We start from the raw sequence: 23,726 nt of genomic DNA on the forward strand, positions 1-23,726 counted from the left end.
TGGTGTTTTTAAGCTTCTCAGGTTATTCTCATGTACAGCCATGGCTGAGAAGCTCTCCTTTCTGCTGTGAACTGTCCTACCCACAGCCTAATGCTCCAGTGTTAATCAAGCTTTTGTCTTCAACCTGTAATACTAGCTTTGATCACAGCATTGCCCTTACATACCTTGGGGGCTGGTAAACAAAGATGGAGAAGTGGGTGAAGGGGGAAGGACAGACTTCTTGCTGGCAGCATGCTGGACACAGGAAATTCTTTTGGCAGGATGAACAGCTACAGCTCTTGTCATCATTCCTGTGGCTGGAAATGGTATGGCCAACACTTTATTCTCTCCCTTTATTTAGAGTCAAAAAGATTTTTAAACAAGGATATAAAAATTATGATCCATTATATTCCTAGCATAGTTTTGAAACACATGAAGGAGAAAATGAAAAATCCACCACAATGGTGAGAAGATTCAATATACTGCTTTCAAAAGTCAGTTAGAAAAAGAGTAAATATATAGTGATTTTTAACAGCACAATTAAGAAGCATACCAAATGTTGTGCCAATAAACATGCAGAACCTTTCCTGACACACGTGGGATATTTCCCCAAACTGAGCATATTTTTGGCCACAAAGGAAGTCTCAACAAAACTGAGAAAGCAGAAATTATCTAGACCACGTTCTTTGATGACAATGCAATACAAGTAAATAGAAATTAACTTTGTTTCCTGGGAATTTAAAATCAAACCTATGGGCCGGCCCGGTGGCGCACTGCTACAGTGCGCCGCTTGGGAGCGTGGCGGCGCTCCCGCTGAGGGTTCGGATCCCACATACAGACCGGTTCCTGCTCACTGGCTGAGCGAGGTGCGGGCGCAACACCGAGGGTTGCGATCCCGTTGCCGGTCCTGGTCCGGTACGGGCGCGACACTGAGGGTTGCGATCCGTTGCCAGACACGAAAAAAGAAAAAAAAAAAAATGAAACCTAGAAATATTTTGGGCTAAAAGGAAAATAAAACAATTAGATAGAAAATCTATGAAATGTAACCAAAGCATAACCCAGTGAAAAATTTATATCTTAAGTGTATTGATTAGAAAATATGGTGGGGGATGGAGGATGAAAGTAAATGAACTAAGTTTCCAACTTGAAAAGACTAGTTGGAGGGAAGGAAGGAGCAGGGAATAGACAGTCACAATCACCTAACCTTGTTCTCAGAGTGTGGTCCGTGGACCAGAAGCACTAGCTGATTTTACCACCTGAAAGTTTATTAGAAATGCACTCGATTTTGAGCCCCACCTAGGGGACCAACCATCCTAGCCCGCCCAAGACTGAGGAGATCTCAGGACATGGGACTTTCAACGATACAACCATGAAAGTTCCTGGCAAACCAGGATAAGTTAGTTGCCCTACCTACTGAATCAGAATCTGCATTTCAAGGTGATCCCCAGGTGTTTGGTATGCAACGTGAGGTTTTGTAGCACTACCTCACACAAACCTTAACTTAACATGCTTAGAGTCCCTGTTCTGGCTGTGGCTCTATGCATATTAAACAAACAAATCTCAGCTGCTGGCAAAAATAGTGCCCCGAGACTAGACTAGCCCACCCAACGCTGGACAATCCTTGAAAACATTTTCCAGAGAAGGTTGCCAGCCTTGGAAAGGAGAGCTGGCCACCACAAAGACAAATGGAAATGGCACCCACCAAGGAGAGGAAGACCGCTACTGCTCTGGGTCTCAAAAAACCCAAGGGCTTGTTCAAGTTCTCCTTGCAGTAAAGACCAGTGAATGGAGCCTGCAAGACAGTTAAGTCCTTGCTAGATGTACAATACATGAGAGCATTTGAACATTAGTTTACAAAATCCTGTCATATACCCTATTTCATTTGATACTCACCACTACCCTTATTTCACACTGAGGAAATTCTAGCCCAGAAAGGCTGAGTTTCTGATCTTTCAACTCTAGATCTCATTCCTACTGTAAAAAGGAGAGAATTTCCCTGATCACAAGTAATTTTCCACTGAAGTGGGAGAGCAGAGGGATCAAAATTCACGAAGAAATGGACACAGGGAGGCTCAATTTTATCTGTACTTCTGATTTCTTGGGGGAAAATAAATAAATATATAAAGAATTTAAGACTGCACTAAGTTGGGTGGTTCATATACAGATGTTTATTGTATTATTATTATTATTTTTTTAAGATGACCAGTAAGGGGATCTTAATCCTTGACTTGGTGGTGTCAGCACCACGTTTTCCCAAGTGAGGTAACCAGCCATCCCTATATAGGGATCCACACCCGTGGCCTTGGTGGTATCAGCACCACACTCTCCCAAGTGAGCCATGGGCTGGCCCTTTATTGTATTATTTTACATATTTTCTATATGCTTGAAATATTTTATAACTTCTTTTTTAAAAAAGAAATCAAAGGGCAAGAGATAATAACCCTGATACATATCAGCCTCTCACCTCTCTTCCACCTGGGCTGTAGGTCTGGGATAATCCATTTATCAGCTGGAACCCAGCCGAGTGTAAGGGCATCGTGAAGTTCAGTATAGCAGCCAGGAACCTGTGGCTCCCGGACATTTTCATCGTTGAGTCGTGCGTATCAAGGGCTGGGGAAAGCCAGAGGGAAGCCCCATCTCCTGGTGTCAGGAGAGTTCATAATCTGCCATTGGGGCCACTGTAAGTGGTCTTAGATGACTGAGAAATGACCAGAGAGATGAGAAAATCACAGCACCTGCCTCCCACCTCACCTCTCTTACAGCATTGATGTGGATAAGACCCCAAAAGACCTCATACTGTATGTGAGTAATGAAGGTCGCATCAAGTTTAATAAACCCATGAAGGTGTCCAGTGTGTGTAACCTGGACATCTTCTACTTCCCCTTTGACCAGCAGAACTGCACACTCACCTTCAGATCATTCCTCTACACAGGTAAGTTGCACTGGGGTATTAGGGATGACATGAATAAGAGCAACCAATAAAGCAACAGAGAAAAATGTAAAGAAACCATGAGTAAATACTGGCAGAGGAGTATGGGTGGGCCAAAGAATAAGGGTCTGTGGATGCTTAAATATTTTCCATAAAGGCAGAACCCAAGTCTGTCCTGCTCATTGCTATCCCCAGCTCCCAGCAAAGTTCCTGGCATGTGGTAGGCGCTCAGAAATATTGGTTGAATGAAAGAATGGAAAAAGAGCCACCAGGAAATGACATCCTTGAAAAATGATTTGGATGCTTCTCCCTTTTAGTGGAATACATGGTGTTCGGCATGGAGAAGGAAGTGTGGGAAATAACAGACGTGTCTCGGGAGATCGTTCAGGCCTATGGAGAGTGGGAGCTCCTGAGCATGAAGAAGGCAACCCCAAAGATGTCTGTGGGCACCAACCTGTATGATCAGATCGCGTTCTATGTGAGCTCAGAGGCCCTCACTTCTCCTTCCTTCCTTGCTTATGCACTTGCATAGAATCTCCACCAAATGGCTGTCTCCCAAGTTTCAGGGTCTCTCAATCTCACCAGTTCTGCCTGAGGCAGGAACCCTCTCTCCTGGCTGCCCAGCCTCACTCTCCTTCCTAAAGCTCATGGCTCTGGCCTAACTCCTTCTCGGCAGGTTCTATGCCAGATTATGAAGCTGCCTTCCACAAGCTTCATATCCTAGGGTGATATCAGACCAATGAAAAAGGCAGAAAGAAAACCACTGCTATTCCTGGAAGTGAACTGCAATTCCGGGATTCAGGGTTACCTCCAAATCCCATATGCACTTCCTTCCTTCTTTTCCCCACCAGGTGACCATCAGGCGCAGGCCCAGCCTCTACATCATAAACCTTCTGGTGCCCAGTAGCTTTCTGGTTGCCATCGACGCCCTCAGCTTCTACCTGCCAGCAGAAAGCGAGAACCGTGCCCCATTCAAGATAACCCTTCTGCTGGGCTACAATGTCTTCCTGCTCGTGATGAATGACTTGCTCCCCACAAATGGCACCCCCCTCATTAGTATGGCTCCTCCAACTTTTGGAAAGAGGAGGGTGGGAACTTTGGCAAAGAGCTCAGAGAAAAGAGATATGCTGGGATAAGGAGGCTCTGTGCCTGCCAGGGTGGAATAGAAAGAGAGGAAAGAAGGCTTGGGTGGTTCCTCTGGCCCTCACGCAGGCCCACCTTTCCTCCAGGTGTCTACTTTGCCGTGTGCCTGTCCCTGATGGTGATCAGCCTGCTGGAGACCGTTTTCATCACCTACCTGCTGCACCTGGCCACCACCCAGCCCCCACCTATGCCTCGGTGGCTCCAAGCCTTGCTGCTGCACTACATCAGACCAAGGAGATGCTGCCCCACTGTGCCCCAGAGGGAAAATAAGGACATGGGTCCTGCCCCCACCCACCTGCCTGGTAAGGGAAGCCAGCACCACCCACGCTTCTTCTTCCCAACCTCCAGTTCTCGGCACCTGTCTTCCTTCCCCTGCACCTTCCTCCCCTGGTGACCTTCGCAGCCCATGGCTGAGTCTCTGTCCTCTCCACAGACCTGAAGGAGCCAGCAGAGTTGGTGGGGACGGTGTCAGGTCCCAGAGAGGTAGGGTCAAATGGGTGCCCTGAATCAACGGGGTCCCAGCGGGAACGGGAGGCCCAGAAGCAGTACTTGGTAGAGCTGTGGGTGCAGTTCACCCTCATGATGGACACCCTGCTCTTCCGCCTCTACCTACTCTTGCTGATCTCCTCTGTCATCACAGTCATTGTCCTCTGGAACACCTAGGCATAATGTCTATCTGTTCCTGCAGATCCTGGCCAGAAGCTGCTTTTGGTCTCCAGGAGCCAGACAGGTCTTCACCCATTCTAGAGTACCAACTGTCACATCCCCAAAGATTACCACAGGGCTGTTGCATTCCATGTATCCCAATTCAGCCCGCTGATCAGTCTCATCTAGTCCTAGACATTTTCTCCTTCTTCCTGCATTCTGTTGGCTTCCCTCAGTCCCACCATGTGGTTCTAAGCCCCCCTTACATCTACTGCATAGCAGGTCCCACCTCCTCTGCTGGCTAACTTGCCCCAGAGTTAAATAAATCATTTTGCAGAGATCTCTGGCTCTTTGTTATGTCGTGAAGCAGAAATTTAACTATCCAGGACTGACAGATTCAAAATATCACCTGTGCTTCTCTCTGCCTGTGATAAAGGTTTGATATCATAAGGGACGATCCTCTCACCTTAAGTCCCATGTGACAACTGCCCTGTTCTAGAAGTTTTAATTCTGTTAGGTATTTTCAAAGACATAGTTTCTTACTGGTAAATTATTTTCATTTATCTTTTTCATTATCTTATACTGATTTCATCTTAATACTCTCCTAATTTATTTTATTTTATTCTTTTTCTTATTTTTTTAAGTTGAATTCTCAATTAAAGTTTTCTCAGTCTTTCTAGAAATTTTATTCTGAGAACAGCTTTAACTGTATCCATAGGTTGGTTGGTTTTTTGGTGGCTGGCTGGCACAGGAAGCTGAGTCCTTGATCCTGGTGTTACAATACTGTGCTCTAACCAACTAAGCTAACTGGCCAGCCCCTCCCATAGGCTTTAGAATAAGGTATTCTCCTTTTCATTACTTCATAGACAATTCATAATTTCAATTTTTATTTCCTCTTTGATCTAAAGACTATTTAGGAGAGTGTTTCTTAATATCCATGGATAAGGACATTATCTTTTCATTATTAATTTCCAGTTTCTTGGTTTATGATCAGAGAGCATGACCTTTACATTTAAAACTTTGGATTTACAAAGCTTTCTTTGCAGCTAAATGCATGATTGATTTCATAACTGTTTCAGGACGTTTTTTAAAAAGTATATATATACTTCCTTTTTATATGTACATCTATTAAATAGAACCTATTGATTGGATTATTCAAACCCTCTATATCACAGCCTATTTTTTGTTTCTCTAGAGAACCCTAAATAATACAGTCATTATTCCCGAGATTGAGTATCTTTAAGTAAATTGTAAGTTTTCATTGCCTGCTTGTGATTTTGTGTCCCCTCAGCACCTATAGAAGTCACACCATGAGATTCTTTTGAACAAAAGCAAACCATCTTAACTATGGAATCCTGAAATAGATGCTTTTATGAATGGGTGATAAAACATTTTGATTCTGCTAAAACACATGGAGGGCACTTCTCAACTTCCAGGTCAACCCCGCAGCAAGTAGCAATCCTCTCCCATCTGCAGGGACCAGAACACATCAGCTCAGCTCCCCCCGCCCACCAATATGAACCAGGTAGGTCCTTCAACTTCCACAGAAGCAAGAAGTTAGAGGCAGCCCTTCCCCAAGTTCACACACTTCTATCTGCTGGACCAATTCAGAGGACTGTGAAGTTCTGACCTTTACACCAACCTCGAAGACAGATAAGCTTTCTCCTTCATAGTAGTCCATAGCTCTCAACTGGGACCGAGAGAGGGTAAACAAGGACACAGATCTGACCATCTGCCCTCTTGCCACTGTCTTACCTCTTTTTACTCCTTTATTTTTGCCGCAATCCCCTAGGATCTCAGGGGTTAGGTGTTCCCCTACATCATGTCATCATTCTTCCTGACTCTAGTTTCTTGATTCAATGGCAAACAAAGCAACCTTCTCTATACTATGGAAAAAAATCATGATCTGACCAACCAGACCTAGTCATTGATATGCTTAAGAGGCATATAAAATATCATCTTGCTGCATAATCACATTCTGAGTATGAGCCATTAAATGTTGCCTTTTTCAAAACTTGGGGTTGTTATTTTTCACACATTTCAAATTTTTAGAGAGAAAGAGGGAACCTACCAATGAAAATAAATTTAAGGTGTATAACTTCAATTTAATCATGATAAAATATCAAAAATAAAACCCTAAATTTATTTTAATAATTTGGAAAAACTTCCCATAGGCACGGACAGCTTCACTGGTGAATTTTACCAAATATTTAAAGAAGAATTAATATCAATTCTACACAATCTTCCCCAGAAATTAGAAGAAGAGGTAACATTTTATAATTCACTCATGATGCCAGTATTAAGAAAACTACAGACTAATATCTTTTATGAATATAGATGTAAAAATCCTCAACAAAATACTAGCAAACTGAATCCAGTAACATATAAAAAGGATTATACACTGTGAACAGTAGGATTTATCCCAAGAATACAAGGTTGGTATAGCATGAGAAAATCAATTAATATAACATACCATATTAATAGAACAAGGGACAAAACCCACATGATAATTCATGATAATTTCAACAGGTACAGAAAAAGCATTTGACAAAATCCAAAACTTTTCATCATAAAAAAATACCCAATACACTAAAAATAGAAGGGAACTTCCTCAATCTGATGAGGGGTATCTTTGAAAAACCTACAGCAAACATAATACTAAATGGCAAAAGATTGAATCCTTTGCCCCTAAAATTGGCAGCAAGACAAGAATGTCCATTCTTTCTACTTCTATTCAACATTGTACTTAATGTTAGCCAGGGAAATTGGCAAGAAAATAAATAAAAGTCATCCAGATAGGGAAGGAAGAAATAAAACTACCTCTATTTGCAAGTGATGTGATTTTGTAAATAGAAAATCCCAAGGAATCCACTAAATCTATTAGAACTAATAAATGTGTTCAGCAAGATTACAGGATACAAGATCAATATACAAAAAGCATTGTGTTTATATACACTAGCAATAAACAATCTGAAAATGAAACATTTAAGAATAAACTTAACGGAAGTAGCAGACTGGCAGGATAGCTCACTTGGTTATAGCACAGTGCTGATAACACCAAGCACCAAGGTCAAAGGTTCTGGGCAGGCTGCAAAACAAAACAAAATAAAACAAAAAAACTGGCAGGCCACAAAACAAACTGAAGAAGTATTGAAAACTATAAAACATTGCTGAAAAAAATTAAAGAAGACCTAAATACATAGAAATATATACCATGTTCAAGATTTGAAAAACTTAATATTGTGAATATGGCAATACTCCCCCAACTGATCTACAGATTTAATGCAATTCCTATCAAAATACTAGCTGCCTTTTTTTTTTTTGGCAGCTGGCCTGTATGGGGATCCGAACCCCTGACCTTAGTGTTACAAGGCTGCACTCTAACCAACTGAGCTAACTGTCCAGCGCCCTAGCTACCTTTTTTTGCAGTAATTGACAAGCTGATTCGAAAATTCATATGGAAATTCAAGAGGTCTAAAATAACCAAAATAATCTTGAAAGAAAATACAGCTGGTAGATTCACACTTCCTGATTTCAGAACTTTCTACAAAGCTATAATAATGAAGATAGTATGGTACTGGTATAAGAACAGACATATAGATCATGAAATAAAATTAAGAGTTCATAAATAAATCCTAATATTTACAGTCAATTGATTTTCTATAAAGGGGCCAGCACAGTTAAATGGGGAAAGAATAGTCTTTTCAACAAATGGTGCTTGGACTACTAGATATCCACATGCAAAAGAATGACTTTGGATCCCTGCCTCACACCACACACAAAAATTACCTCAAAGTGGATCATGGACCTAAATGTAAGAGCTGAAAATCTTAGAAGAAAACAAAGGAGGGCCACCTGGTTAGCACAGTTGCTTAGAGCACAGCCTTATAACACCAAGGTCATTGATTCAGATCCCCATACATGCCAGCTGCCAAAAAAAAAAAGAAAAGAAAAGAAAGAAAGAAAAGAGAAAAAGAAAACAAAGGAGTAAATTTTGATGATCTTGGGTTGGGCCATGATTTCTTAGATATGACACCAACAGCATAAATGACAAAAAGATAGATAAATTGGACTTCATCAAAATTAAAATATTTTAGGGCCAGCCCATGGCTCACTTGGAAGAGTGTGGTGCTGATAACACCAAGGCCATGGGTTCAGATCCCTATATAGGGATGGCCAGTTAGCTCACTTGGGAGAATGTGGTGCTGACAACACCAAGTCGAGGGTTAAGATCCCCTTACCAGTCATCTTAAAAAAAAAAAAAAAAATTAAAATATTTTGTGCTTTAACAGATCAGAGTTTCTATACAACCCCCATGCACTGGGTCTCTGAAGAGCCAGAAGTACCTATAAAGCCAACCATTAAAACCTGAGCTGTACAAAAAGCCTTCTCTAGGCAATCAGCAGCAAAGCAGCAACTTAGCTAAACCACACAGCTCAAGTACTGGTCGCCACAGGAAGTTACCCCATTTTAGAAGTAAGCAAAGGACAAAAAATTAGTTCTGACCCAGGCACACAGCCAGCGCTTCTGGGGACTGGAACCCCCCCCACAACCAGGCACCAAGTAACATGCCAAAAACATCACCTCCATGTGGGTGGCCCACCACAGCCAGCACAATGACCATAGTTGCCGCAAAAGCGGCTGGATGCCACAACCACCACACAGGTGGTCCGCCAGCCACTGGAGTGCACTGACACAAAGAGAGTCACCAGCAGAGACCAAAGAAAAGAAGAGGATGTTTCTCTCCACAAAGCCCATTCTAGAGTGACAGAAGAAGCATCTGCTCTACAATAGTATTGGGGACCTGAACACACCTCTCAGCATTGGACAGATCATCTAGGCAACAAATCAACAGAGTAACCATTACTCTTTCAGAAGGAGAGAAGAAATCTAGGGTAATTAGAGGGAGAGGGGTAAAGGAGGGGGGACGTGGAGAGACTGGACAAGGGGCATAAAGAATAAGTACGATTTGTAACAATATATATGCTAGTAATATTGATTTGATTAACATATGTCAATATTGAGCCTAAAAAATATGTATAATCAATTATGACTCAATAAAAATTAAAAAAAAAAAAAAAAAAAAAACTACAATGAAATACCACTTCATACCAATGAGAATGGATCTGTTCAAAAAGACAGATAACAGCAAGTATTAATGAGGATGTGGAGAAATTGGAACCACCATACACTGGTGATGGGAATGTGAAATGATGTAGCTGCTTTGGAAAATAATTTGAGAGTGTCTCAAAATGTTAAACATTTAGTTACATGACCCAACAATTCCACTCCAAAACGGATGCCCAAGATAAGTGAAAACATATGTCCATGCAAAATACTTTTACACAAATGTTCATAGCAGCATTATTCCTAACAGCCAAAATATGGAAACAACCCAAATGTCCATCAATTGATGAACAAAATGTGGTTTTTCCATATGATGGAATATTATTTGGCCATAAAAAGGAATGCAATACTGACACATGTCACAACATGAATGAACCTTGAAACCATTATGCTAAATGAAAGACAACTGCACAAAAAAGGACATTATGTTATGCCATTTATATGAAAAGTCCAGAATAAGCACATCTATAGAGATACAGAGTAGATGAGTAGCTGCCTAAAGCTGGTGGAGGAGGAGAATAGCAATGGGTTGGGAGGAATGGAGAGTGACTGCTAATGCGTACAAGGATTCTTTGGGGATGATTAAAAAAATACTAAAATTAAATTACAGTGATAGTTCTACATCTCTGTAAATATACTAAAAAACTTTGCATTATACACTTTAAATGAGTGAACCATATGGTATGTAAATTATGTCTCAAAAAACCTGCTTTAAAAACTACATTGAGAGGCCGGCCCGTGGCTCACTTGGTAGAGTGCGGTGCTGATAACACCAAGGCCACGGGTTCGGATCCTATATAGGGATGGCCGGTTTGCTCACTGGCTGAGCGTGGTGCTGACAACTCCAGGCCAAGGGTTAAGATCCCCTTACCGGTTATCTTTTAAAAATAAAAAAAAAAAAAACTACATTGAGGGGCGGGGGGATTAGCTCAGTTACTTAAAATGGGGTGCTGATAAAACCAAGGTCCAGGGTTCGATCCCTGTACCAGCAAACTGCCAAAAAAAAAAAAAAACTACATTGAGGGGCTGGTGGATTAGCTCAGTTACTTAGAATGTGGTGCTGATAAAACCAAGGTCCAGGGTTCGATCCCTGTACCAGCAAACTGCCAAAAAAAAAAAAAAAAGAAAGAAAAAGAGAGAAAGAAAGAAAGAAAGAAAAACTACATTGAGTGACATTCTACAAAATAACTGACCAGTACTCACCGAAAGTGTCAAAGTTATGAAAGACTAGGAAAGACTAAGGAATTGTCAGGTTGGAGGAGACTAAGAAGTGAAACCTAAATGCAGCACAGGATTTTGATCTAATCCTGAAACAGAAAAATGATATTGAGGGGGAAAACTGTTGAAATTCTAAATAGGTCTGTAGTTTACTTAATAATATGGTATCAGTGTTGGCTTCTTGGCTTTCATGACTGTAGTATTGTTATGTAAGTTGTTGAAATTGGGGGGAAATATCAGGAAATGCTTTGAACTATTTTGTAACTTTTTCTTAAATCTAGAATTATGTCAAGTTCATAAAGTCTGTGCCCAGACCTAGTTCCTGAAGTGTTTCACCTATATTTTCCCTCAGTAATTTTACAGTTTCAGGTCTTATGTTTAAGTCTTTAATCCATTTTGAGTTGATTTTAGTATATGGTGAGAGGTGCATGTCTAGTTTCATTCTTCTGCATATGGATATCAAATTTTCCCAGCACCACTTACTGAAGAGGCAGTCTTTTCCCCAATGTATGTTTTTGTTACCTTTGTCAAATATCAGATGGCTGTAAGCCTGAGGGGTGATTTCTGGGTTCTGTATTCTGCTCCACTTGTCCAGGTGTCTATTTTTATGCCAGTACCATGCTGTTTGGGTTACTATAGCTTTGTACTATAATTTGAAGTCAGGTAGTGTTATGCCTCTGGCTTTATTTATTTATTTATTTATTTTGCTCAGGATTGCTTTGCCTATTTAGGATCTTTTGTTGTTCCATATGAGCGTGAGCCTGAAAGCACAAGCAACAAAAGAAAAAATAAACAAATGAGACTATATCAAACTAAAAAGCTTCTGCACAGCAAAGGAAACAATCAACAGAGTGAAACAACAACCTACAGAGTGGGAGAAAATTATTGCTAACTATGCATCTGGCAAGGGATTAATATCCATAATACATTAAGAACTCAAGCAATTACACAGTAAAAAACCAAATAACCCAATTAAAAAATGGGCAAAGGAACTGAATACACATTTTTCAAGGGAAGACATACAAGTGGCCAACAGGCACATGAGAAAATGCTCCACATCACTAGTCATCAGGGAAATGCAAATTAAAACCACACTGAGATATCATCTCATCCCAGTCAGAATGGCTATAATCAAAAAGACAGAGAACAACAAATGCTGAAGAGGATGTGAAGAGAAGGGAATGCTCCTACACTGTTGGTGGGACTGTAAATTAGTACAACCACTATGGAAAACAGTATGAAGGTTTCTTAAACAACTACAGATAGATCTTCCATACAATCCAGCAACCCCACTTCTGGGTATATACCCAAAGGAATGGAAATTATCATGTCGAAGGGATACCTGCACTCCCATGTTCATCACAGTAGTCAAGATATGGAACCAACCTAAATTCCATTGATGGACAACTGGATAAGAAAAATGTGGTATATATACACCATGGAATACTACTCTGCCATAAAAAAGAATGAAATTCTCCCATTTGCAACAACATGGATGAGCTTGGAGAAACTTATGTTGAGTAAAATAATCAAAGCACAAAGGGATAAATACCATATGTACTCACTCATAAGTGGGAGCTGAGATAGAAAGAAAAAAGGAAAGAAAGACCACAGTGGTGTGTTGGACTTGCAGAGGGAGAGAACACACCTACAGTTGTTACAAAGTGGAGTGGGGAAAGGGGGATAGGGAGGTCGGTTGGGGATAATGGGGGGGATAATTGGATGGTGGACACGGGGTATAATCACAAGTTGTGGTAATGGGCATGCTGCTAGTATGGATCTGGCCATCACATCTTAGGCACGAGTAATGACAATTTGCTTTGTACCCCATGAGAATTCATAACCAATAAAAATAAATAAATTTTTTAAATTAAATAAATAAATAAAATTATTTCAAAATGAAATTTTTTAAAAGAGAAGTATTTAAGAAATGTTTCAGCCAATCACAATGTATGAACCTTATTTTGATTCTGAATAAAACAATAAACAGTTAAAAGAAAAAAACATCTATATGATAGAGAAATTTTAATACTGAGTGTTTACTGAATGATATTAAAATTCATTGCTAATTTTTAAAATTCATTGCTAATTTTTGTTTACTGAATGATATTAAAATTCATTGCTAATTTTTAATAGAATATATTGTGTTTATTTTTGTTAAATAATCCTTTTCTTCTAGAGATAAATGGTGGAATATTTACAGATGAAATATTCTGGGATTTTCTTCAAAATAATCCAAAAGGAGAGAGGAAAGCGTGGGGGCAAGTATTGTTGAAACAAGATTGTCTATGAGTTGATCATTGTTTTACATGGTGATGGGTACGTGGGATCCATTACACTATTTCCTTTACTTTTATATATGTTTAAACTTTTTCATTATAAAATATTTTAAAAACCGATTGTTTCTTTCCCTTTGCCTCCTCAGGACTACCAGAGATAACGTCATGTATTCCAAAAAGTAAAGAAAAAAGGCACATTTCTGGCTCTAAAAATATTACCTGCGACTAAAATGGCATTATTGGCGCAAAACTTAAAGTAGTGTTTGCCAATTTGGGGATTATGGACCTAGGGAACCAACCCCATGGGGTCGGCAAATACACAAGTATGCCAAGTATTATCTGTAGAAGGAATAAACAGTATCATACACACATACACACATAGCTATTTTTAAAAGTGTAGTTTTAAATTTCAAGTAATGGGGTTTTTGCACTTATCTTTGTGTTATTGGTTTCTAACTTAATTACACGGTGATCAGAAAATATGCTTTGTGTCAATGCATGCCAGACTTCAAAGTACATATGAATCCCCTGGGGATCTTGTCAAAATGCAGGAGGTGTGGAGTTGGCCTGGGCTTCTATGTCTCTAACTGCTGTTGCTGCTATATGGGCCATACTTTTCGTGGAAAAGCTTTGCATGATGTATGATACCAATTCCTTAAAATCTGTTGAGATTTGCATTATGTATATTTAATGTTCACAAATGTTCTACAAGCATTTGAAAATAATGCTTATTATCCAATTAATGAGGGCAGAGTCCTACATAAATCCGTTAGATCAAGATGATTAATTGTGATATTCAAGTCTTCTGTGTCCTTACTGATTTATCTGCTCGATCTACCAAATACTGAGATAAATATGTATAAAATGTCTTACCATAATGGTGGATTTGTCAATTGTTTCTTATAGTTCTATCAATTTTTACTTCATATGGTTTGAATCTTCATTTTTAGGTACACACAATTTGAAATATTTTATCTTCCTGGTGAATTAAAACTTTATCATTATAAAGTGACCTTTTCAATTTCTGGTAAGGCTTTTTTTTTTTTTTTTTTTTTTTTTTAAGATGACCGATAAGGGGATCTTAACCCTTGACTTGGTGTTGTCAGCACCACGCTCACCCAGTGAGCTAACCGGCTATCCCTATGTAGGGATCCGAACCCGCGGCCTTGGTGTTATCAGCACCACACTCTCCCGAGTGAGCCATGGGCTGGCCCTAATTTCTGGTAAAGCTTACCAACAGATTTCTTTTGGACAGCATTTGCCTGATGCAACTTTTTCCATCTTTTACTTTCAGCTTTTCTGAGTCTTTATGTTTTACGTGTGTCATTCGTAAACAGTATATTGCTGATTTTTATTTCTTGGTCCAGTCTTTATGTGAATAATAAAAAGATCTTAGAACATTCTAACTCTAATCACCTCCATCCTGATTTATATGTGTAAGTAACTTAGCACTTTCTCTTAATGTCCCAATTTAGACATTAATATTATTTTATATCATCAATGTTTGTTTAGATTTACTTACATACACAGCATTTTCTTTACTACACCTACCACTTTGCATCTCAGACCTTTGATCTGAAATTTTCTCTTTCTGCTTGAGGTATATCTTCTAAAAATGTTGTTCAATAGAACCTTCTGCAGTGGTGGAAATATTCTACATCTGCACTGTCCAATATGTTTGCTACTAGCCATATGCAATTATCGAGCACTTGAAATGTGGCAAATGTGACTGCATTACTGAATTTCTAATTTTATATCATTTAAATAGCCATATGTAACTAGTGGCTACCACACTGGACAATGTAACTTTAGAAGTTCCTTTAGTAAAGGTCTTCTGAAGGTCAATTGTCTCAGTTTTTGTTTATCTGAAAATATATTTATTTTATCTGTGTTCTTGAAAGATAATTTTTCTGGGAAGACAATTCTCAGTTGACATTATTTTCTTTCAACACTTTGAAGATGTTATGCTGTTATCCTCTGTCTTCCACTTTTACTCTAGTGAAGTCAATCTAATTTTTGTCTCCTTTTAAGTAATATATATTTTCTCTCTGGCTGCTTCTAATCTTTCTATCTTTGGTATTCTGCAGCTCTGCCACCAAAAAGCGCCACAGTGTTGCTAACCTGTGACCACTAGGCTTGCAGACTCCTTCCTGTCCGAGAACTGAGGAAACTCTGGCTATTTCTGCAGGTCAGCTCTTTAGGAAGGAGTGCCCACAGCAGAACTCTTGGCACCCGGTGACCTGCCTCTTTGGTGAACAACCATTTCAGTATGCCAGTGACTGAGGGGTCTCCCTCAGTTCAGGATGTAGTACGTTCAGTGCTAAAAACTGGGACAGTCCTGGACAAACAGGGACAGGAATTCACCCGACCTGTTTCCCCTCCTTCATACCACAGCCTTCCCCCTCCTGAAGCACACAGTCTCCTTGGGGGAAGCTGGATAAAGAGCAGGGCAGGAGCAGCTTCACATTGTTCCTACAATCCTTGATTCCTCTGGATTCGAGACCCTGACGTTCAGGCTGATCCATTTAGCCGTACTTTTTTTCTCTTGGCAATACCGTCTCAGGAACCCTATTGTCGCTCTCCAGTCCAGCCCCGTCCAGGAAGCTGGACAGACTAGCTCTCTAAAGAGAAGAGAGCTGGTCTGTACATGTCTGGGTCTCGGCGTAAGTCATGCAAAATTCTTTTCCACAGGGATCTGGGGTCAATGAACATCATGAATATGACTGGCTCCCAGTTCACAGTCCTAGAACCGCTCTGTATCAAAAGGTACCTGAATAGTCTGTAACAATTGGTGAGGTCGGCGCATAGCCCAGAAATGACCTCTAGGGGGCGGTGTTGCCTAGCTCCACAAGCCACTCTCCAGCATCTCGTTAGGGCCCAGCCATAGTATCCTATTTATGTGTCAACGACTATTTTCGTTCTTTCCCCTATCTTCTCTACCCTTAAGTTTTTGGGTGAAGTTTCTTTAGAAAAATCCCAAACTTTCACTGAGCTATGGAGAAAATGTAAAGGATATTTTTTCCTCAAGCTTCAGCCTAGAAAACAAAGAGGATTGTTAGACCTCTGGAGACTGGGTATATTGCTAGAGGAGAGAGTGAGAACAGGGAAGGGAGAATTCAGAATTTTATTTCTTCTGTCATTTTCTGGCAAGCTAGGACATGAGCAGTGAAAACATCAGCTGTCCCATAGCATATTTAAAACCCTCAACTTTCAAAACAACTCCGGACCTAAAAGTAACTAGGAATATAAACACTCAGGGCAGTGAACAACCATTTCTGACCACTGAGCAGGAAGTGAGCCCAACTGAGAAGCACAAAAGGCCTTAAGAGTTACTGTCAAAATGTTCCATCAGTTTGATGCATCTTATCACCAGAGCCCTGACTCTTTAGCAGCATCCAGAAAAGGCCAGTTCTTGTGTATGTGTCAAGGGTGCCCTGAAGGGCACATAGCCTGTCATTACTTTGACATATTTATAGGTAGAATCTGGATAGAAAAAAAAAAAATGCCACCTAAAAGTTAGAGGAAAACACAGTGGAAAATTTTCACAGCATTGGATTTGGTGATAATTTCTTGGACATGACAACAAAAGCACAGGCAACAAAAGAAAAATAGTTAAGTTGGACTTCATCGAAACTAAAAACTTTTGTACATCAAAGGACACTATCAACAGAGCCAAAAGGCAACCCATAGAGAAAATATTTACAGTCATAGTCTGATAAAGGGTTGATATTTAGAATGTGTAAAAAAACTCCTATAACTCAACAAAAAACAAACAACCCCACTAAAAAGGGGCAAAGGACTTGAACAGACATTTCCCAAAAGAAAGCATACAAATGGTCAATAAGCACATGAAAACAGATGCTCAATACTTCTGATCATTAGGGAAATACAAACCAAAACCTACAAATTAGACCACTCCATCCCCATTAAGACAGCTAATATATTAGAAAAAAGAGGAAATAACAAATGTTGGAAAGAATGTGGAGAAATTGCAACACTTGTGCACTGTTGATGGGAATGTAAAATGGTGCAGCTGCTATAAAAAACAGTATGTCGATTCCTCAAAAAATTAAACATAGAATTACCATATGATACGGCAATACCACTTATTTTGGTATATACACAAATTAAGTGAAAGCAGAGACTTGAACAGATATTTGTACACCCATGTTCAGAGCATTATCCACAATAGCAAAAGGTGGAAGCAACCCAAGTGTCCATTGACAGACGAATGAATAAACAAAATGTGGGATATACATAGAATGTAATATCATTCAGCTTTTAAAAGGAAGGAAATTCTGGGCCGGCCCGTGGCTCACTCGGGAGAGTGCGGTGCTGATAACACCAAGGCCCCGGGTTCGGATCCCATATAGGGATGGCCGGTTAACTCACTGCGGAGAGCATGGTGCTGACAACACCAAGACAAGGGTTAAGATCCCCTTACCGGTCATCTTTAAAAAAAAAAAAAAAGGAAGAAAATTCTGAAACATGGTACAACATGGATGAACCTTGAAGATATTATGCCACGTGAAGCAAACCAGTCACAAAAGAACAAAATTGTATTCTTGCACTTATATGAGGTGCCTAATATAGTCAAAGTCATAGAGACAGACAGTAACATGGTGTTTTCCAGGAGCTGAGGGAGTGAGAAATGGGGAATTAATATATATATTTTTTAAATTAATTAATTTATTTTTTCTGTCTTTTTCGTGACCGGTAAGGGGATCGCAACCCTTGGTGTGGTGTCGCCCGCACTGCGCTCAGCCAGTGAGCCAACCGGTCAGTCCTATATAGGATCCGAACCCGCGGCGGAAGCGTCGCTGCGCTCCCAGCACCGCACTCTCCCGAGTGAGCCAGGGGGCCAGCCCGGGCTTTAATATTTAATGGGTACAGAGTTTCAGTTTTGCAAGATGAAAAGAGTTCTGTGGATGAATGATGGTGATGGTAGCACAATAATGTGAATGTAATTAACACTCCTGAATTGTACACTTAAAAATGGTTAAGATAGTAATTTTTATGTTCCGTGAATTTTTACCATAGTTCTTTTTTTTTTTTTAATTTTAATTTAAAGATGACCAGTAAGGGGATCTTAACCCTTGACTTGGCCCTTAACCACATTCTCCCAAGTGAGCCACAGGCTGGCCCTTTACCATAGTTTTTAAAAAGAGAGAGAGAGCCTCAGCTTTGGGAGAGCCTGGAATTACTTTTGCTTGCCTAAAGTTAATCAGACTCTCAATTACTGACTAGCAAAAAACAGTCATTCATTCAGCAAATATTTATCAAGCATCTGCCATGTGACAGTCACTCTTTAGACACCTGGGATACGATAGTGAATAAAATAAACAGAAAGCTCTGATTTTCATAGAGTTTACAAAAGAACCCAAATTGACAGTTGACCAAGAAAATACAGATGGTCCTCTAAAGTAAAAAGATGTTCAACCTCACTGAAAATAAGAGAATTGCACATTTAAACTACACTTTTTTCCCCTTATAGATTGGCAGAAAGTCCAAACTGTCCACAAAATACTCTTTTGGTGAGGCTGTGGATGGAAACAGGCACTCCCATACATTGCTGGTGTAAGGGCAAAATGGCACGTTGTCCATGGAGAACAATTAAGCACTATCTCTGTGAGTTCTACCAGTGCCTCAGCAGGCTTCACAGTGAGTACAACAACGTATCCCGTCATGGGAATTGTATCACATTTGAACCAGTCACTCCACTTTAAGAATAAATTCTAAGAAATAAGTGCAAATTTATAAAGATATATGGATGATGCATTGTTGCAGCCTTATTTATAATCCCCACAATGCAAAAAATCTGAATGTTTGTCAGTACAGAAATGATTGGATAAATAATGGTATATTCATACTACAGAGTATTATGCAATCATTGAAAATAGGTAGGTTTGGCCAATTAGCTCAGTAGTTATATTACCAAATTAGGCTCTTGGGTCTCAGTGTCATAGAAATGAGCAAAGTACCTGGCAGAATTTAAGGCAAGTAATGCTTTATTAAAAGGAGATAGACTTATGCATAAGGGAGCCAGCAACAGAGAAGCTGTATCCTCAAGGGAAGTGGGGAATGGTTTTCAAAGGCATGCAGTTCCTCAATTGACATCGGCATCTTGCTTTGATGATTTCTGGTGTTTCTAAAGTAGTCGCATGGGAGGTCTGTTCTAGCATGTAACTCCTAAAGGGGTCTTAAAGTTAATCTGTAATTTTATTTTTACAATTATGGGAAAAGAAAGAATGGGTAGATACTAGCAAGTTATAAACAAAGTTAACAGTTATATTTTAACAAGCCTTGGGGAGGGGGGGATTTGCAACTCAGTAAATATCTGTTCCCCACTTATCTCAGTTTATCTCTTTCAGTCACTTTTCTCAGGGCCATGGGATAATCAAGCACCCTGGGGGTCTAATGACTGAGCAGTGGAAAAGTAACAAAATGTCCTCTGCAGGGAAAATGGAGTTGGTTTGGTTAACAGGCCTAGCCCTATCCTGTCTCAGTTAGAGAGAGCATGGTGCTAATAATACCAATGTCTGGGGTTTGAACCCTATTCAGGCCAGCAAAAGAAAAAAAAAAGAAAAAAGAAAATAGCTAGGTTTGTTTACATTCCACCATATTTTAAATAAAAATCAAGTTGCAGACAAAAGGCATCATCATAATAATAGCTAACACATTACATTGACTAGGTGTCAAACGCTGTTCTAAGGGATTCTCATATTTTCTCTCATTTAATTCTCACATAATCTTATGGGGTAAGTATTTCTACTATCCCATTTTAAAGATGAAGAAGTCCAGGCATAGAGAGGTTGAGTAACCTGCCCAAGGTTACCCAGTTAGGAAATAATTAGCGCCTGGAATGGAACCCAGGCAGTCTGACTCTGGAGTACCAGCATATAATCATATGGTATACTGTCTCTAAACATAATTCTGTTTGAATGTGTGGATACACGTATATGTTTGAATAGGTGTGTATGGTGTGTGCAGGCACATATCTGTAGTTGTAGATATATACACTTAGGTGGGAAATGAAAATACTCACCAAATTATTAAGAATGGTTATAACCCCAGGGGTTGAGTAGGATGACAGAAGAGGGGGAAGGGATTTTTCTACTTCTTTATGAAGTGTGTGTGTGTGTGTGTACACAACAGGTTAAGAGTCTCCCTGAGACTCATTTTAAAAATCGTATCATTTTGGGACCGGCCCGGTGGCGCACTGGATAGTGCGCCGCTTGGGAAGCGCGGCGGCGCTCCCGTCCGAGGGTTCGGATCCCAAAGCAAGGAGTGCTTTATTAAAAGAGGAGATAGACTTATGCATAAGGGGGGTAGTTACAGGAAAGCTAGCCCCCTGAGGGGGCTGTTCAGGGTCTTTCATAGAGAAAGGAGTTAAGGGGTGCAGGCCAGCATCACTGGAAGTGGTCCATTCTGTTCTTCCTGGTTGCATCATGGGCACATGCTCACTTAAGGCTTTTGTCCTTGCCCCCCAACACCTGCAACCAGTCCTGAGGGTGGAGGCCCAAGGGCCTTGGCCAAGTGCCCCCCAAAATGCACAACCAGCCTGACGACGACCACCGAGCCGCAGCAAGAAGGGCTCCGGTTTCCCATACTGGGGTGGTGGGGGGTGAGGGCTTTTGGGACACGGAAAAAAAGACAAAAGACAAAAAAAAAAAAAAAATCGTATCATTTAGCTACAGGTCTACAGAACTGTAAGGCCTGAATTTACCATTCGCACAAATGCCTTCAGCAGCGGATTCACCACTTCCACAGGTTGCTGAGGTCACTTAAAAATTTCTACAATAGGACCTACTTTCCACATCCCTCAACCCTCCACCTTCGTGTGCGTGTGTGTGCGCATGCTTGCACCCAAACGGGTGGTCCTGTTTAATTTCCTTTTTTTCTCTCTCTCTTTCTGCCTGTGGATTTGTAGGGCAACTTCTACCTACCAACGTACACTCATTTAATTGAAAACTTTTATTTAGTTGCCTTCTTTCTGCCTTTCCTTCTCCAGGCTAAATTTTCCAAAATCAAGTGGTTTTCGCTCAGCGCCCTCAAGAGGGATGAAACAACAGACTCCTTGTTCCCACCAGGAGGAGGAGGGCGCCACGTGAAAACAAAGAATCTCAGCCTTGGGAGCTCCAAATCCTGACGTGCAGTGCCAGAGTAGGTGGGAACAGCGTTTGCAGAAACTTTGCAGATCCTGCAGGCCTGGAATTCCGGCAGTTCCCAGGCAGAAAGGGCTCGGTGTCTCGCTGGAAAGCTCCTTGTCTCCCAAAGGATGTCCAGCCGACCTTGCCTGGCTGCTCTGGCATCCCCACCGGCCCGCCCTTCCGCAGGCTTGGTTTACTCCTTGCAGCCTCAGCTTTTCTCGAGTGCCCTATACGCTGGTAGTCTTCTCGACCTGGAAAGCTCACTGACTAGCTCCAGTCCTACCCAACTTACTGCTGGTCTTGGCACCACCCCCCTCTCTACTCTGCTTAAGACACAGAGTAGACTGATAAGTTGAATGAATGAATAAATGAAGACATCTTAAAACAGTCATTGTTATCCCCTGTCAAAGGGCAAAATTACAACAAAATTAGTTGAAGATCTCAATTGGCTTTATTGTGATTCCTGAATTGGACAACACATTATTCCATAAAATAGAATGAAGTATTCCAATGAGCCAGGCAGAGGAAGTTGGTTTTATAGACAAAAAAAAAGATAAAGAAAGTAGAAACAAAGAATAAAAAGAAGATTGGTCATTTCAAAGTTACTTTCCTTGTGAAGTGGGGACTAGAAGACAGAACAATAGAAAAATAACATCAAGTTACTTCAGGCTATCTCCTTAGTGTAAGGATTACTGCAAAGGGAACCTATCGAAAATTTAATCGGGCCTGTCCAGGAAATTGGCTGTTAGATTTCTCCTGACTTCTCTGACGATCAGACTGTTACCGAATTAGGCTCTTGGGTCCCAAATTCATAGAAATGAACAATGTACCCAGCAGTAAAGCAGACAACACCTTATTAAAAGAGGAGACAGAGACATGCATGGGGGGAGGGGGGGCTTAGCTACAGTAAAGCTAGCCCCCTGAAGGGAGCTGTTCAGGGTCTTTCATAGGGAAAGCAGTTAAGGGACACAGGACAGTATCAACGGAAGTGGTCCATTCTGTTCTTCCTGGTTGCATCATGGGCACATGCTCACTTAAGGCTTTTGTCCTTGCCCCCCAACACCTGCAACCAGTCCTGAGGGTGGAGGCCCAAGGGCCTTGGCCAAGTGCCCCCCAAAATGCACAACCAGCCTGACGACGACCACCGAGCCGCAGCAAGAAGGGCTCCGGTTTCCCATACTGGGGTGGTGGGGGGTGAGGGCTTTTGCCACACCTCCCTGACATCTGCACCCAGTCCAGCAATGACCAAGCCACTGGAAGCTCCCCGGTCTTCCCTGTGGGAATGTGGAGGGTGCCGCAGGCCTCAATCTCATCCTTCCTCCTTCTTCCTTCTTCCATCACATTTCCTTCCCTTTCCCCCTCTCCCTCTCCCTCCCAACTGCTCTGCAACAACATCATAGAATGTAAAAAATAATATTAATAAAATGAAAAATAATAACAAAACAAAACAAAAGCGTTTTGTCCTTGCACCCGCTCGGTTGGCCCAAGATGGTGGTGGCATTCATCATTGTCACCCCAGGAGAGTCATTGTAGCAGTCACGGTGAAGTTTTCTGTGCATGCCAGAATTCCTAGAGGGGTCTTAAGGTTAGTCTGTAACAATTTTTTACAATTACAGTAAACAAGCCTTGGGGAGGGGTTTTGCAACTCGGTGAATATCTGTTCCCCTCTTATCTCAGTTTATTTTATCAGGGAGGCCATGAGGTAATCATGGGGGGGGGGTCTTATGACTGAGGAGTGGAAAAGTAACAAAGTGTCCTCTGCAGGGAAAAATAGAGTCAGTTTGGTTTACAGGCCTAGCCTTACTCTGTCTCAAGACTACAGCCTAGGTGACACGGAGCTTAGCAGGACTAACTCCATTTTGATTTTTAGTCTGGTCTTTTGGGAACTCATGCAGGAACAATGTTTAATCCAAAACAATGGCCTCCTATAATTTTTATTTAACAATTGCTATTCTAGAATCAGACAACACTTCATTTCATAAAATAGAATAAGCATTCCAATGAGCCGAGCAAAGGAGGTTGGTTTTATAAACAGAAACAAAGTACAAAAAGTGGTTTGGTCATTTCAAAGTTACTTTCCTTGTAAGGTAGGGAAAGGGAAACAGAACAATAGAAAAATAACTGATTGTTTAACATCAGTTTACTTCAGACTATCCTTTTTGCGTAAGGATTAAAGCAGAGGGAAATTCATTACCACGCTTGCTGAAGGTTTAAACTGGCCTGTTTGGGAAATTGGCTGTTCTCTCTCCTGTTTTC

The 23,726-nt window shown here is 40.8% G+C and overlaps 1 protein-coding gene across 1 annotated transcript in view; it reads left to right on the plus strand.

Moving 5' to 3' along the window:
• LOC103593896 (5-hydroxytryptamine receptor 3E-like) overlaps positions 1-4,714 on the plus strand; it is a 5,810-nt gene extending 1,096 nt beyond the window's left edge. Inside the window, exons 2-8 of the mRNA XM_008576987.1 lie at positions 261-305; positions 2,466-2,575; positions 2,742-2,911; positions 3,226-3,386; positions 3,760-3,964; positions 4,138-4,353; positions 4,485-4,714. Of these exons, the coding sequence (XP_008575209.1) occupies positions 261-305; positions 2,466-2,575; positions 2,742-2,911; positions 3,226-3,386; positions 3,760-3,964; positions 4,138-4,353; positions 4,485-4,714 (1,137 nt within the window). The remainder of the gene's footprint in view (positions 1-260; positions 306-2,465; positions 2,576-2,741; positions 2,912-3,225; positions 3,387-3,759; positions 3,965-4,137; positions 4,354-4,484) is intronic.
• The last annotated feature ends 19,012 nt before the right edge of the window (positions 4,715-23,726 follow it).

The sequence above is a fragment of the Galeopterus variegatus genome, unplaced genomic scaffold (assembly GCF_000696425.1).
Source record: "Galeopterus variegatus unplaced genomic scaffold, G_variegatus-3.0.2 Scaffold1438, whole genome shotgun sequence".
Taxonomy (NCBI): domain Eukaryota; kingdom Metazoa; phylum Chordata; class Mammalia; order Dermoptera; family Cynocephalidae; genus Galeopterus; species Galeopterus variegatus.